At 38.7% G+C, this 15,959-nt stretch overlaps 1 protein-coding gene across 2 annotated transcripts; it reads right to left on the bottom strand.

Moving 5' to 3' along the window:
* Positions 1 to 12,198: 12,198 nt before the first annotated feature.
* On the bottom strand, positions 12,199 to 13,329 carry ACTBL2 (actin beta like 2). 2 transcript variants are annotated; one of them, XM_032850223.1, is made up of 2 exons: positions 13,201 to 13,329; positions 12,199 to 13,074 (listed from the first exon to the last, which is right to left on the bottom strand). In XM_032850223.1, exons 1-2 carry the CDS (start codon positions 13,327 to 13,329, stop codon positions 12,199 to 12,201), a joined length of 1,005 nt encoding a protein of 334 aa, XP_032706114.1. The 2 variants fall into 2 exon arrangements, with proteins under 2 accessions (XP_032706114.1, XP_032706107.1); XM_032850216.1 differs by having other exon boundaries at positions 12,199 to 13,329.
* Between the last annotated feature and the right edge of the window lie 2,630 nt (positions 13,330 to 15,959).

Genomic DNA, 15,959 nt, shown 5'->3' with positions numbered 1-15,959 from the left:
CCATGGGCACCATTTAGACATTTGACAATAACCTTGGTGTCCATGTGTTTGGCTTATAGGTTTGGGAATGAAGCTGTGGATAGAGAACAAGAGGAAAGAGAGGTGAGCATTAGGGACAAAAAAGGTGAGGATGGGAAGGAGACAGAGGTGTGTCCCGGGGCCCTCAGCATGGTTGAGGAGGGATGTTCTGACCCTGTACTGTCCCCTGGCTTGCAGCTGCCATCTGAATTTGCACCTAGGACTGCTCAGCATGACTGCCCTGTTTGCTTCCCTCCCCCACTTTTCTCCACCATACGTGCTCATTTATTTTCTTGGCCGAAGAGTTGGGGTTTTGTTGCTAACAGGATTCTTTCTGATCAGCTTCACTACCCTTGATTGTTTTCCTTCTTGGAGTATTTCCATAGAAAGTCATTTTATTGTGTATTTGTGCAGCAGTTTTTCTTAGATGAGACTCCATACTGGAAATGTCAGACAGGATGGGTTGGGACAATGGATTGTGGGTGGTCAACCTCCCTGTGGAAGATTGGGTCTCAAGACACAGAAACTGGCAAGGATTTCAGACAGTGGCAGATGAGAGTTCCTGAGGAAGCCGGGCTGTTGGCCTCCCAGGGCTTCGCCAGACACTGTTCTCCTGAGCTATCTTATGAAACAAGCCAGACCACCACATCCTTTCTGAGATGAAGACCATGTGACATGAAAGAGGATTGGATTTGGGGAGTTCTATGGACATCCTGTTAATGCAAATCCAATTTCCTTTACCATAGAGGATGTGGTTGGAATTCTGAATCTGTTTTCTCTTGGCTTCAGATAGAATTCATTAAATTGATGTGCAGAGAAACTGTATTTTACATTTCGAGGACTGAATTTATTTGGAAGATATTTATTCTTCAGCAGAGTCCTCTCTGCTCAGCTCTCCTGTTCTTTATATCACCCTGGCTCAGTCTATGTGTGTGAGCTGGAAGGAGATGGCTACCTTCTGCCTGTCTGGTTCATTAACATTCCTTTAGTGATGGGTTTAAGGATGATGAGAGGAAATACTGCCTTTGGTCTACCTCTAGTATTTAACAGCACCCAGGGCAAAAGTACAACTGGGGTGCACATACCGTATGTCCCAATATTTGCAAACTATAAGCCACACTATACTCAAAGCCTGGCCAGCTTCTGGCTTGGGACCCCTGCAAGCTGTTACCTGGGACTAGAAGCTGGTGCTCTGGAAGGTAAGGAACAATGCTCCCCTGGGGTCCAGCCCTACTTCCCATGAACTGGAGTGATATTACAGGTCTGTTGGGGTCACATGGAAACTGGGTTCATGCGCAGTACTCCTGCCGGATCACTGGGACTGTCTGGACTCGGGTTGGGAACTACAGACCAAGTCTAACTCCTACAGAACTGGGAAGCATGTGTTGTCCTGCTCTATACTTCATTATTTTTTTCTTGGCGTTTTTACGTAGTTCTAGGCAATTTTGAAAATTATACTACTGGAGCAGAAGACAAGAGAGTGAGGGTGTGCAGTTATTTGGGGAAATCCATCTGCCCAGATACATCTGACATGTATTTCAACTTAAAATTCAACTGACACATATTTCAACTTAAAAGCAAAGGCAGAGGCTATGATCCCCTTTGACACTCTCCTGCCGTCTACCACAACCATACTGCGGGGCTCTCAGGTCCCCCTGCTGCCTGACCGTGGCTCGTTCCACCCATTCTTCCTTCTCCTTTACCTTTCCTTCATTCAACCAATTACTAAATTTTCAAAAAACTTTTAATATAAGGCTAAAAAGAAAAACAGTCTTTGTAATTTGCATGTGTATGTGGGGTCTTCTAAAACAGAAGACCCTGACCAGAGGCCCCTTTGCCTTGTGCTAAGAGGGATGTTAGCTGCTTTGGTCCCATTACCTCACCGTAGTTGGCGGCCCTGAGCCAGTGTGAGGGCCCTGGTCCAGTTCCCTTCCCTCTTTCCATCTCCTCTCAATCACTAAAAGAGCTATGGATCTGCCTGCAGAAAGATACTGGTGATATTTATTTCATATTTTCTCCCTGGTTTCTGTTTATTCTGGGCATATTTATAACCATCATTAATAAATAGTATCTGTCTCCTTTTTATTGTGTGCTTGGCACAGTCCTCACACTTGTAGCATGCAATTTCATTGAATTCCTCCAGTAATCCTATGAGATAGGTTCTACTATAAGATTAAGCTTACAGATGAGGAACCTGAGTTCTGGGGAGGTTAATTTACATGTCTAAATCCACACAGTGAGTAGTGGGTCTGACCCAAGAGTCTACTTGCTACTCTTCCTCACTCGGCAAGTGGTTTAAGATAGGACCAATAATGTGTGTGCTCCTCATGTCTTAGTGCTTATCAGTCCTATCATATGATTCACCCAGATCCTTTGAGGGAGTCACTGTTGGTGGCTAGTTAGACAGACAGGCCATGATGCCTCCCTTCATTTCCTTCCTTCATTTCCATGTTGGTTCGTTCCAACATGACTTCTTGACCACAAGTTAGTAAACTAACAATCTAGTTACTGAGTAGTACTGCATTTGTCAGTGTTCACTCTTTTTGAATAACCTATATTACCACCTGTTTTAGTTTACTTTCCTTCCTGGTAGCATCCTGGTTTTGAAACCAAAAAACCAAGAGCTAAACTTAGATGTCTTAATATAATGTTCATTCGAAAAGCGACAGGAGCTCTTGTAAAAAAGAAGTCATTAAATGCTAGGAACACATATGGCACACATAATTAGAGAGAGCTGCCCAGTTGTTTACAGTTTGCATTGTGATTTGGAGCAAACTCAGAGGCTTTAGAAACAGGTCTCTTTACTTTTCTGAAGTGTGTGTTTTGTATTATCCTGAATTTATTGAAATTCTAAGACTCTCTTAGGAAGCCAGATGAAGGAGTCAGAGCACATTTGTATGCATTCCATATGGGAGAGTAGAGAATCCACCAGAAGTCAATTTCATTATTCTCTTTCTAATTTCTCATTTTATTATTCTAGCCAAGGACATGGAATGCCTTACTGGATTGGACAGATGTATATATTGACTCAGAACTGAGAGACACAATGTGTTCCTGAGATTTCCAAGAATTGTGATGAGATTTTTCAAATCACTTAGCAAGCATGACAAGTGGGAAGTTCCATCATAAATTCAGGAGCGAAGACTAAATCATTTTTGGAATTGTCTGTACTTAATGAATTGAAATGATAATGTTAATCCAGTTTTTTACTGAAAACTCATGAGTTTTATATAGTGTCAACCCGTTCTATGTAATTTCCTTGAAATTAATTTTCCTTTTCAATTTGAAGTGCTCAATCTGTTGTTTAAATTCAAGCCGATCATGAAGGGTTGAGTTATTTCTTAGTTTTATTAGATTTGACTTTTTTTAGTGGGTAGTCCTTTTAGCCTTTCTAGGAAGATTCTACAGAAGAGTGCTTATTTATACCATTTTTCTTTATTTTTTGAAATAAATACAGCTAAATATGTTATACCTCATTTTATTAGTGTTGGCAATATATAATTTGGTCAATTTATGAAATAAATAAACAAAGATCAATGGATATACTGGAAATTTTCCTTTGGAAGAAGATGAATCCTTTGGGTTATCTCTACTCTTAAGTCTTGTTAGAGTTATATTAAGTTACTCAAGCATATTCCCTGGAATGGCCTGATATTTCATCACATTTTATAACATGTGTTTCCTTTCTAAAGCTGTAAGCCTTAATATTGCTGGGACTGGAAATAAAATTTTCAAATGTCAAAAATTTCTCACACTGTATGTTCAAAGAGAACAGACTTTACCGATGTGAGTGGTTGATGCTTTAAAAGTTCCAAGCAAATGTTCACTTTTAACTGAAATTCTATTCCATCTGCCCAGTGAATCCATGCAAAGCATGTCACCTTCACTCCACAGTCATTCTTCCCTGGGTGTAGGTCCTTATCTAAAAACTCAGGAAATGTGCCACACTGAACAATACACCAGATAGGAATTGTTTAGTGATGCTGTAGGTTCCATTCCAAGGGCTTGGGGAAGGGTGCATTCTCTAGGTTTTCTAGAGGAATATAATTGGGGAGAGGATATGATCAGTCTACTCTGTTATTCCTATCTTGCAAAATCTTTTGATTCCTACCTCTGTATTGCAGTATGGGAATTTCTAGGATCTCAACTTCAGCTAATTGGGTCCACCACTTAGTCTGTGCTTCCATCAATTATTGTGGCCACAGCTGCAATAGTTGCATCACCACCCAACTAATAAAGCTTTCACATTAAATCAAGTACACTTACTAAAAAAACTCATACGTAGACCTTCAACCTGATGTAAAACTATGTTTTTCCTCTCCTTAGCTTGGGACGGTTTATGTCAGATTTTTCTTTTTGCAAAGAGTAGAGCATCCTTTATACACAGATTTCCAAGATTTTTCTCTAAAGAGACTAGCAAAGTCCTACAATTCCTTTTTCTTGTGTGTAAACCTTTTCCTAGATTTTTGACTTTAGACGTGAGCACCCTCAGTCATGTTGGCCTCTGGCTTTAGGTCTAGAAATAGTAGAAGTGACTATGGTGTGGCACAAGAGAACTGGTGTACTGGTTGTTGTGTGTTTGCTCCTTCCTATCCATTCTTTATCCTCCCTGTCTTGCTGCTTGCTTTCATAGGCTAACCTCTAAGGATTACATCACCTGGCCTCCCTTGACCTCTGGCTTTTTGTTGGTTTAAATCAGTGGGAGACAGAGGGCCCTGGGGAGTAAACAGGACAAGAGTTCAGAGTTTTAATTTTCCCTAATATTTCTTCTTTTGCCAGAGACTATATTCTTCTATAACCATAGTTCCTATTGGGTGTTCCTCTTGTCTGACAGCTCTCACTGTGTTCTGGTCACATCTCTCCCTTTCCTTGCTCCTTTGGTCTTATTGATAAAATGATGGTTTCCTCCTGGTGCTAGCATTAGTTGCCTCATCATACTTAATTCTTCTATAATCCTTCCCAGACCTCTGTAAATAGTTTTAGATTAAATTCTCTTCAGTTGAAATCCTTTGGGTATTCTATATGTTACCTACAAGAATTCTAACTGATAAAATTAACTTTTCCTTTCTAGCTACCTCCATCAGTTAGGGCTGTTTCATTCATGTCTGAGCAATCTCATGATAAAGGACTCATTGGGTGAGGGAAAGAGGTTGCTTTGCTACAATGGGGTGTGGCTGGATACTTAGGCCCTCTAAGTTCTCAAATCCTAAAAACTACTCCCTTTGTTGAGGTCCCATTCTTTTCCATTATTGCTCAAATTTAACTCAAAAGGTCTACTGAATGTATGAATTCAATCATTTGAAGTTTGTTTGTTAGGTACCTCAGTCTTATGTCTCTAAGAGATAGGAGATTTTTTTTTTTTTTTTTTAGCTTAGTTAGTGCTTTGATATATCTATCTAGTGATTTGAGTTTGCAGTTCTTTCTTTTAAACTGGCCAGAGCCAACAGAAGCAGCCATCCACTTATCCATGCAGAATTACTCATATATTTTATATTGTTCCATGACAGGAAAAGCCTGGTCCCCCACAGCCTTGTCTTCAAAAAGCACTACATTTTAAGTGATTCCAGGGGATATTTTACTGAACTATTTCTCCATTGTTTGCCATGAGCTACAAGATTCCCTTTACTAAACACTAATGGGATTCTTACTGCCTTCGGCCTAAGATCAGGCCAGATGATCAGTCCTAATTTGCCCATTTCTTTAAGGGGTTATAACCTGCAATTCCATTTCCAGGTATCAAAGTATGTTTCAATCAATATGCTTGATTTCAAGTAAGAGAAATTGACGTTAGATAGCTTCAGCCAGAAAAGGCATTTTTGGAAGGATGATGAGATAACAGATTCCATTCCCGGAAAATGGACAGAAACTAAAAGTTCAGAGAATAAGAAAATTAGCTGTAGTCATGGCAAAGTAATAGCCTGTTTAGGATTCTTACCATGGGACCTTCCACAGCCACTGATGGCTTCCATATAACACTGAGGCTGTGAATAATTTCTCAAGAGTTCTTGCATTTTTGGGTTCCTTTCTCATGTTCCAACTGTCAAAATCTCAGGATGGACCTCTCTGATAGACAAGTTAGGCTACAGGTGCTAATGAATGAATGGTTATGAACCTGGGTCTTGCCTCTCACCAGTATTCACACAAAAGGGAATTCTTGCTAAATTAAAAGGAGTATTCATTTGGGGGTTAGCTAAAAATCAAGACAAAAACCAAATAAAACAATCACTGCCTATTGTACCTAGCCTGTGTACCTGACTTTGTGAGTGGTCAGAGTCCCTTTGTGGGGCCCATGTATGAAGAGTGGTCAAATATTGGAAGTCAATACTTCCATATTGAAAGTAGTCACAACTCAAATTGGGGATAGTTTAAACTTTGTGATGGGAGTCATTCATTTATAGTCTCAACTCCTTCTCTTCCTTTCTTCCTTTTTCCTACTATGCCAATTGTTGCAAAGGTTTGTTGATTCATATTTCACACTACCATAGTGTTTTATGATTTATAATTTTGTTTTTTATTATTTGTAATTTTGGCTAATTAGAAAAAAATCACTAAGTGACATACCTAGTATGAAACATTAATAAAGCAACACCAAGACCAGGTAAATGGGAAGAATGGTCTTTTAATTGTTATTTTATTATTTCCTTCTGTTTCATCGATATAATTTTTTCTACTCCAAATTTTGTTTCCCCAGAGTCCATAAAAATTTAAAAATTGTATGTTTTGTATTTGTTTTTGTTGCAGATAATTTCTTCCATTTTGATAAAATTGGCAAATCAGCCAAGGATGTAATATTTTGATTCTCATAATTGACTTAATGCCATTTTTATAATAAATAGGGGCATGTTCTATATTTCTTCTAGCATTTCACCAACTTATTATCTAAACATTGTAGATTTCACATACAATAAACTGCTAAATCACTCTGGTAACTGGAGATTTATAAAAAGATGATATTTCAATGGAAACCTTCCATTTATGAACCATACACACTGTGGATTGTTCTAGAAGATCCCAGCATTCCCACTGGTGAACATAACTTTGTCTTCACTGGTGAGGTCTGCTTTTCCTTCATTATCCAGAAATGGAAAAAATAACATTGAGTAACTACTATTTCTCAGTTAAAAGAAGAAAGAATGATATCTGGGGACATTCTGAATGGGTCATGAAGAACACATACGAGCCATGGAGTTAAAAATACCTCATTAGGGTCTGGCATTTTCTGTCCACCCCAACCTATAAAATAGCTAGGAAAGACTTCTCTTACTGTAACACACTCATGAAGGGGATATGAGCAGGAATTTTAATCTCTCTTGCTGGGTCTGTGTATGTTCTCTTTCATTAACCAGACACTGTCTCACATGGTATGTGTATAGTTAGAAAGGCCTCATTCCTAGTTCCAGAGAGTACAACTTGGCTTTTGACTTACATGTTGTCAAATAGCCAATTAAATAAGATTTTTAATTTTCAAGTGGTGTTAGGTTGTTGTCTAGATAAAATATCTGTCATCATCTCATACAGGCACATCTGTTGACTGGATTTAACTGAACCCCAAAATTATAAGGTTGTTAGGACAGCAGGTTTGGAATGGGATGAAAAACAAGGCAGGCCACTCATGGAGGCTCTGTAGTCTTTATTACTTATGGTGTTAACTTTAAAAAAATGACAGCTATAGTTCTGACAGGTCCTTTCATATTTAAAAAGGAAGTCTTAAAGTATCAATTAATTTTAATGAGCAGTCTCTCTACTGATATGTGTGTATATATATATCCCTAAAGACATTCCAGCTGTACTTATCAACATCTGGAAGCAGTATTGGGCAAGCCACATGCTTAGCTTCTAACTTCAAAAAGCATTTTTTTACAGGAATCTTTTGTAAATTCTGGAAAGGGCCTGTGAATAGTTACCAGAAAAGCATTTCAATATATTATAGTGTTTGAGTTATTAGGGAGTCAGATGCCTAAACTCAACTCTGGAGCAATTTGGAGCTTAGGAAATGAGAAAAAATATTAACAAGAATGCAAGTAGATTATAAGAGCTGAATATACTGTTAAACTCACTAAAGGGCTTCCTTCTCTCCTTCTTTCCTTCCCTTCCTCCTTCCTTTTCTCTTTCCTTCCTTCCCTTTCCCTTACCTCCCTTCCTGTCCCTCCCTCCCTCCTTTCCTTCCTCCCTACCTTCCTTCCCTCTCTCTCTTTTTTTTTTGGGGGGGGGGCTAAAATAACAGCAGCTATATATCTAGCACACACTCCAAAAGATAAGGTTAACTAATGCTTTGGCCAATTAGAAGAATGGGAAACTTTTATTGACAAGCAAAAAATATAAAAATACTGATCTCCATAATGAGAAGCATGGGAGAAGTGGATGGGAAAGGAAAAAGAGAAGAGAAAGAAAAGATAAAGAGAAAATATGCCTCACAGGAAAGACAACACCAATAAAAGTGGCAGACACTAGCAGACAAAGACCTGAGACTAGGGTGATAAGAAACAGATAAGGTAGAACCGTGTTGTTAACAATGAATCCGAATCCATGAATTCACTAGTTTATTCATTCCAACCATATTTATTGAGTTACTACTATTCTGGGTACTAGGAAAATCCTGGAAGCTTCAAGGGTAGATAAATACAGTGCCTGTCTCTATCCTCCAGGGGTTTATTGACAGATAAGCGTGAGAGAGTGTGGATACATGTTACAGCGGCGATGCCAATGCATGAAAATGATACCGTGGGAGTGCAAAGGAGTAACTTGTCAATTTTCTTCTCTCTCTCTTTCTTCTCTCTCTCTCTCTTCCTTCCTTTCTTACTCCCTCCCTTCCTTCTCCTTCTCCTCCTCCACCTCCTCCTTCTCCTTTTCCTTTTCTTCTGGCAAAAGAGGGAAGACTAGAAAAGGCTCTGTAGAAGAGGTGACACTTGAATTGAGCCTTAAAGATATGTACTTTATAGTTTCTGGCATAATCCAATGGAAACATTCAAAATAAAAATTAATCACCTACCAGCCAGTGATCATAATGGTGTCAGAGCCATCTAAGACGAGTGTTTATGTTTAGTACAACTCAGATGTGCTTTAAGACTTAACTCAGTGACTCCTTCTACTTGGTGAACCACTCTTTGATCATCTGGCTTCAACTGTCCATATTTGAATTATCATAGTACTTAGTACCTTGGACTGAATTTAGACTAGGAGCTGGCCTGAGACCATATGATTTTCCACTGCACATATTTTCCCCCCACTACTGAATTGTTAATTGCCCAGGTTCTTGAAACATGTTTCTAGTAAATTATGGCATATGACGTTGAATTTATAGTTACAAAATGAGTGAATAAATGTGGTAATGCCCTCACCTCAACTCAAAGAATTATTCTTTGATTATCTGAAACATGTAATACTCATGTCTAGCCCCTTCTGTAAATTCTCAGAATTGTGAATGTAAGGCTCATCCTGTATCCTAGCATGGCTTTATTCCACTACTGGAAAATAAGTACATCTGAAAGTTAAGGAAGAGTAGTGTCAATATTGACTTAGGATCATATATACTTTCAGGAAAATGTTGTCTATGACTAAGAAGTCATCGTTTTATTTTATTTTATTTTATTTTATTTTATTTAATATTTTATTTTGCAGGAGGTGGGGATTGTGGTGCAACTCTGGCCCTAGACTGCTATTCAGAGTGGCTCACGGAGGGAGAGTGGGGATCACAATGGTGTGAAATTCATTTGTGAAGATTACCTCCATGTTGTCCCATCTGGTGAACTGCTGGTGGAAAAAAAGTCAGTTTATTACCTAAATAGAGGGCATTGACTCTATAATATGAAGTTGTGAGATGGAATGTGGCTTCATTAAATTAATCCATTAGCCAGTCAATGTTGATAAACAGGAGAATATCCAAAGACCCTAGGTTTAAATTTTTGTTTGCATTATAGAATTCATATTTTCATCTGTTGGTTCAGGGCTCAATAGTTCTCTCTTGGAAGTTCACCTTACCTGTTCCATAAGTTTTCTATGTGTGCTAAGGTATATTTTTTCTGGTAATTGGGAATGTAGGTCAGAGTGTTTGTGAGAACTACTCTGCAAATGTAAAGTGTTGCACTATATAAATATTATGATAGATATTATTATTGTTATTACCTCTGCCTACTAATTACCTGAAGACTAGTTCATCCACCAAAACCCAACTTTTTAATTGAGATTATGAGGGATTTATAACCCTATCTGACTAGCCATCTTTTTAAAAAATTGCCTTTTAATGTTTACATGTTCAAAAGTACCAGGTGCAAAATTATAACATACAGATGAATAGGTCACACATATAAAAAGTGATCCTCTCTGGATTGTTCTACATTTCTTTAGGAAGAATTGAGGGGAAATAACAGGACATGTAAGTATGAAGAAATTTTAATTTATTTAAAATTAATTGAAGGAGAAAAGAAAATCCAAGTTTTATAAAATAAGGTGCCTTTGGAGATTAATTTTGGTTAAAAGCATTTTTAAAAATTTTGTTGTCAGAGTAAGGAAATAGGGAACAAGTAAATTCTTTCAAAAGTTTTGTCATAAGCAAAAAATTCTTACAGATTCCAACTTAGACTTTTAAAATACAAGTATAAGCTTCCCAACTAAAAGGAAAAAAAGAAATTATTCTTTCCTGAGAATGTGATGATGCCTTAGTAAGCAATGCTCAAATATATTTTAATTTTTCAGAAAAAAACCCTGAAAGATATAAATAACTCTGTTATTCAGATAATCAAAAATCACAGAATAGATTAAAATAAACATACTGGTCCTTAAAATTTGTTGAAAATCACCATTGGGTTCATTAAAAATTTTTAGAGATTGTAGGAAGATACACTATTTTCCAAGATACACATTTTCCAAGATGTCAGTATTTTAGAGACACTCTGCATGAAGAAGTATTTCTAGTTACTGGGCATAACAAAGCAGAATTATTCTAATCTTCCTAGAATAAAATTGGAATTACTATGCTGGTGTTAGAATTTATAATTTAGTAAGAAGCTATAACTATGCTTTCCCATAGTGAAATCCTTGATTAGGGAAATACCCAAATTATGGACTCCAGAAATTACTCAATATGTGTTACGTTAAGAAATGGAAATAAAATTTTCTTTATCAAACGGTAGCATGATGACATTAATTTGATATTACATTTCTATTTTTTACTTATTTATTTTAAAAATTTTATTTATTTAGAAAGTGAGAGAGAGGGTACATGTGTGTGAGTGCGGGAGGAGCAGAGGGAGATGGAGAGAGAGAGATTCTCCAGCAGACTTGTTGTGGGACTCAACCTCATGACTGAGTTCATGACCTGAGCCAAAATCAAAAGTTGGATGCTTACCTGACTGAGCCACCCAGGTACCCCAATATTTCTATTTTAAAAGTTAGGCATTATCTGTAGTTTTGCTGTTTTACAAATAGAATGAAATTCAATAAATTAGACATTAAAATATGTGTTTCACAAGCAGAACTTCACTCTGAGCTGAAAATTTAGTTGATTTATAAACAACATTAATGGAATATTGACTGTTTCATTATGCTTATTTAATAAGGGAAACAATTAAAATATGTAGCTACTGAAACAGTGACTGTTGGGGAGTTAAAAAATATCCGTTAGCTATTTAGACAGCCAATTTATCATTGTCTTTTAAGTTACAATATTTTATTTCCTGGGTACTTATGTATACATGGATATTATTGACACATATAATTCATAATCTCTGTTATACAAAGGAGAAAAACAAAACAAAAAATACTAACTAATAAGACATGTTTGCTAACATACACATTTTTATAGGGTTAGATGGTTTACTATTAAATATTTAAAGCATGAACTAGTTTTTAAAGCTTGGAAATGCTAGTTATCCATTCTGAAAGGACGTTTCTTCTGATTTTACTCCTGGTCACTAATTTTCATTTAAGCAGGACAACATATCTTTGAATTCTATAGGTGAAGAAAATAGAATGTGGTATCAGAATTCTCCTTGAGTTGATAAAGGTGAGGATGTGGTTAGCTGGGCAGGAGCCCACAGTAATCCAATGGAGATCAGTTTACTGGTTCTACACTATTAAGAGCACAGTATTTACCTTGACTCAATGGAAAGTGGATAAAAGCAGTACCATCACTATGACCTAGAAAAGGAAAAAAAAATGTAAACCTATTAGCAGGAAAACTATTCAGAAACATTTTCTATGAACTATGGGAGGACCAGCCTCATCATATTCCTGCTTACTGATCCACATCTGCTGGAATGTAGACAGGCTGGCCAGAATGGAGCCCCCAATCCAAACGGAATACTTCCTCTCTGGGGGAGCTATAATCTTGATTTTCATGGTGCTAGGTGCCAGGGTTATGATTTCCTTCTGCATCCGGTCAGCAATGCCAGGGTACATGGTGCTGCCTCCAGACAACACGATGTTGGCATATAGATCCTTGCGAATATCCACATCGCACTTCATGATAGAGTTGAAAGTTGTCTCATGGATCCCACTTGACTCAATGCCCAGGAAGGAAGGCTGGAAAATGGATTCAGGACATCGAAAGCGTTCATTACCAATGGTGATGACTTGCCCATCAGGAAGCTCATAGCTCCTTTCAAGTGAGGAGGATGCAGCAGCACTGACCATCTCTTGCTCAAAGTCCAGGGCCACATAGCACAGCTTCTCTTTGACATCACGAACAATCTCCCGCTCGGCTGTGGTGGTGAAGTTGTAGCCTCGTTCTGTCAGAATCTTCATGAGATAGTCAGTCAGGTCTCTGCCAGCCAGATCCAGGCGTAGAATGGCATGAGGCAGAGCATAACCTTCATAGATGGGCACAGTATGAGTAACCCCATCCCCAGAATCCATTACGATGCCTGTGGTCCGCCCGGAGGCATAGAGGGAGAGCACAGCCTGGATAGCCACATACATGGCCGGTGTATTGAAGGCCTCAAACATGATCTGAGTCATCTTTTCCCGGTTGATCTTGGGGTTGAGAGGAGCCTCGGTGAGGAGGATAGGATGCTCATCTGGTGCCACACGGAGTTCGTTGTAGAAAGTGTGGTGCCAGATCTTCTCCATGTCGTCCCAGTTGGTGACCACTCCATGTTCAATTGGATACTTAAGAGTCAGGATGCCTCTCTTGCTCTGAGCCTCATCTCCCACGTAGCAGTCCTTCTGTCCCATGCCAACCATAACCCCCTGATGCCGGGGACGTCCTACCATGGAGGGGAACACAGCCCGGGGGGCATCGTCACCACCAAAACCTGCCTTGCACATCCCTGACCCATTATCTACCACCAAGGCAGACAGCTCATCATCAGTCATGGTGCTGGCTGGAATCTTCCAGACAGGTGAACAGAAGTTAAATGTAGTGTAAATAGCAGATAACAGGGTCAACGGAGAGAATGAACAGGTTGAAGCACTAGAGCTGCCTTCAGAGAGGGGATCCTGTGCTGTGATGACAGGTATTTAAAGGTACACACTGGCCCCACCCATGTCCAGTCCCACCAGTTCCCAGCATTTCTGGGTGGAGCTGCCTTTGAGGTATTAATAATGATGATGATGATTATATAAATCATTAGTAGGCCTTCCTTTATAAAGAGAAAATTGGCTACCAAATGGCCAAATCTGAGGTTACTGTAATTAGACAACCCACACACAGGTTGTCAGCATGCATTGGCTCGGTCTCTACATGACGATGCTGCCGCAATGGGGGATGTCCAAGCAAGATGAAAGAAAACTAGTGTGAGGTATGGGAACACTGCTGGGAGGACCACTCCCTCCTCACTTTACCCTCTGGGTCCATTTTCTCCACACTAGCTTTACTTTTCATTCTTAATACATCATGTTTTGATGAAAAGCCCAATGCTGAATACTCCACTTCTTTCCTAGTAAGGTCCTAATCCCACAGGATGTTGTCATGATTGAAATCATTTTAATGGATGAAAATAATGAATGGCCAAGGGTGGCCTGATAGCTGTACTTACCATGCATTTGTGTTGTGCAAAATTTAGGGATATTTAATAGACTTCTAATCCATCAGAGAACAACTAAAAGCAATAAAGTGATCAATAAAGTAAACCACTACAGTCTTTCTTTCTTTCTTTATTTCTTTATTCCTTTCCTTCTTTCTTTCAAGATTTTACTTATTTATTGACAGAGAGAGACACAGTGAGAGAGGGAACACAAGCAGGGGGAGTGGGAGAGGGAGAAGCAGGCTTCCTGCTGAGCTGGAAGCTTAATGTGGGACTCAATCCCAGGACCCTGAGATCATAAACTGAGTTGAAGGGCAGACGTTTAACTGTCTGAGCCACCCAGGTGCCCCCAGATTTTCTTTCTTTCTTTCTTTTTTATTTTTTTAAAGATTGTGTTTATTTATTTGACAGACAGATCACAAGTAGGCAGAGAGATGGGGAAGCAGGCTCCCCAATGAGCAGAGAGCCCGAAGCAGGGCTCAATCCCAGGACCCTGAGATCACGACCTGAGAGGAAGGCAGAGGCTTTAACCCACTGAGCCACCCAGGTGCCCCCAGATTTTCTTTCTTGTTATAATTTCCTAACAACCAAATCATATTAAGCACTTACTATGCCCAGACATTTTTCAGTAACTTGGGTTATTGGGTTCATGTTGACTGCATAGAGGCTCAATGACTAACTGTGCTGCATGATTTAAAGGTAAAATGCTGATTATAGGAATTTCATTTATTTGTAATAACTCTAGTTGTACAACAATGAACATAATTAAGTGATGTGATAAATTTTGAAATGATGTATTTGAGCTGATCTTTAAAACATTTTGATCTTCAAGATTCATGGAATGTATTATAACATCATGCCTCTCTATGGTTATGAAAAATGTTAATACTTTCCTTCAATTTTAGGATATACAGTATTTACACCCTGATCATTTCCTATTTTTTTAAGAAAGATTTTATTTATTTATTTGACAGACAGAGATCATAAGTAAGCAGAGAGGCAGGCAGAGAGAGAGGGGAGGGGAAGCAGGCTTCCCCGCGAGCAGAGAGCCTGATGTGAGGCTCGATCCCAGGATTCCGGGATCATGACCCGAGCCGAAGGCAGAGGCCTCAGCCTACTGAGCCACCCAGATACCCCTGATCATTTCCTATTAATAGTTTGTTTGGATTTTATTTTCAATATAAAAATATAGACTATTTAGTAAAATGTGTTCTATGATATAATGTAGAAGTTAGTAATATGTTACAGAGAAACAACGATTATGAAAGTTCATTATTTTGATTCCATTGTGCTATGTAAATAGGATATAATCTACCTGTCAACTCTTTTAAAGTGAAGCAGTTTATCATGCCCACATCTGAGTTCTCCAAAATCACCTTTGTCTGGGTTAATTAATTAATTAATTGTCACTTTGTAAGAAGTAGCAGCAGCTCTGTAGTACTTGACAATGTACCTTCTAGTTCAAGGCCATGAGAACTAGCTGGCTGGTGTCTTTGCCCATGAACCTTTTAGAGAATCATGGTAACACCAGGCTGTAAGTGTCTAGTCCTCATCTTTGAGCATAGCATGATAAAGAATTTCGGAATTACTTTTCTCTGTGTTTTCCCGGTCCTTTTCCTATAATGTGCCTTCAGAACCTTCCTGCTGATAGTCCTTTATGGTAGGATGTGTTTCACTACAAAATGCATAGTTTTGCTTTTTTTCTGACCAGGATTGTTCTATCCCTTAATTTTTTCTGTAACTGCACAATCAATTCTCCTTCAACAAAATTAAAGAACTCACCCTCAAATCTTCACACTGGATGGTTTTGTGTCCTTCCTTTTCATGTAACACAAGCAGGGTTTTTTTTTTTTCTTTTAAGATTTTATTTATTTATTTGACAGACAGAGATCATAAGCAGACAGAGAGGCAGGCAGAGAGAGTGGGGGAGGTAGGCTCCCCACTGAGCAGAGAGCCTGATGCCATGCGGGGCTTGATCCC

Source organism: Lontra canadensis, unplaced genomic scaffold (genome assembly GCF_010015895.1).
Source record: "Lontra canadensis isolate GAN:19392208 unplaced genomic scaffold, GSC_riverotter_1.0 scaffold4, whole genome shotgun sequence".
In the NCBI taxonomy this organism is placed as follows: domain Eukaryota; kingdom Metazoa; phylum Chordata; class Mammalia; order Carnivora; family Mustelidae; genus Lontra; species Lontra canadensis.
Note: the sequence above shows the minus strand (reverse complement) of the source record. Positions and strands in the feature narration are given on the sequence as shown.

Coding starts and splice junctions, on each gene's coding strand:
- ACTBL2 (XM_032850216.1), bottom strand. CDS start 13,329: ATGACTGATGATGAGCTGTCTGCCTTGGTGGTAGATAATGGGTCAGGG.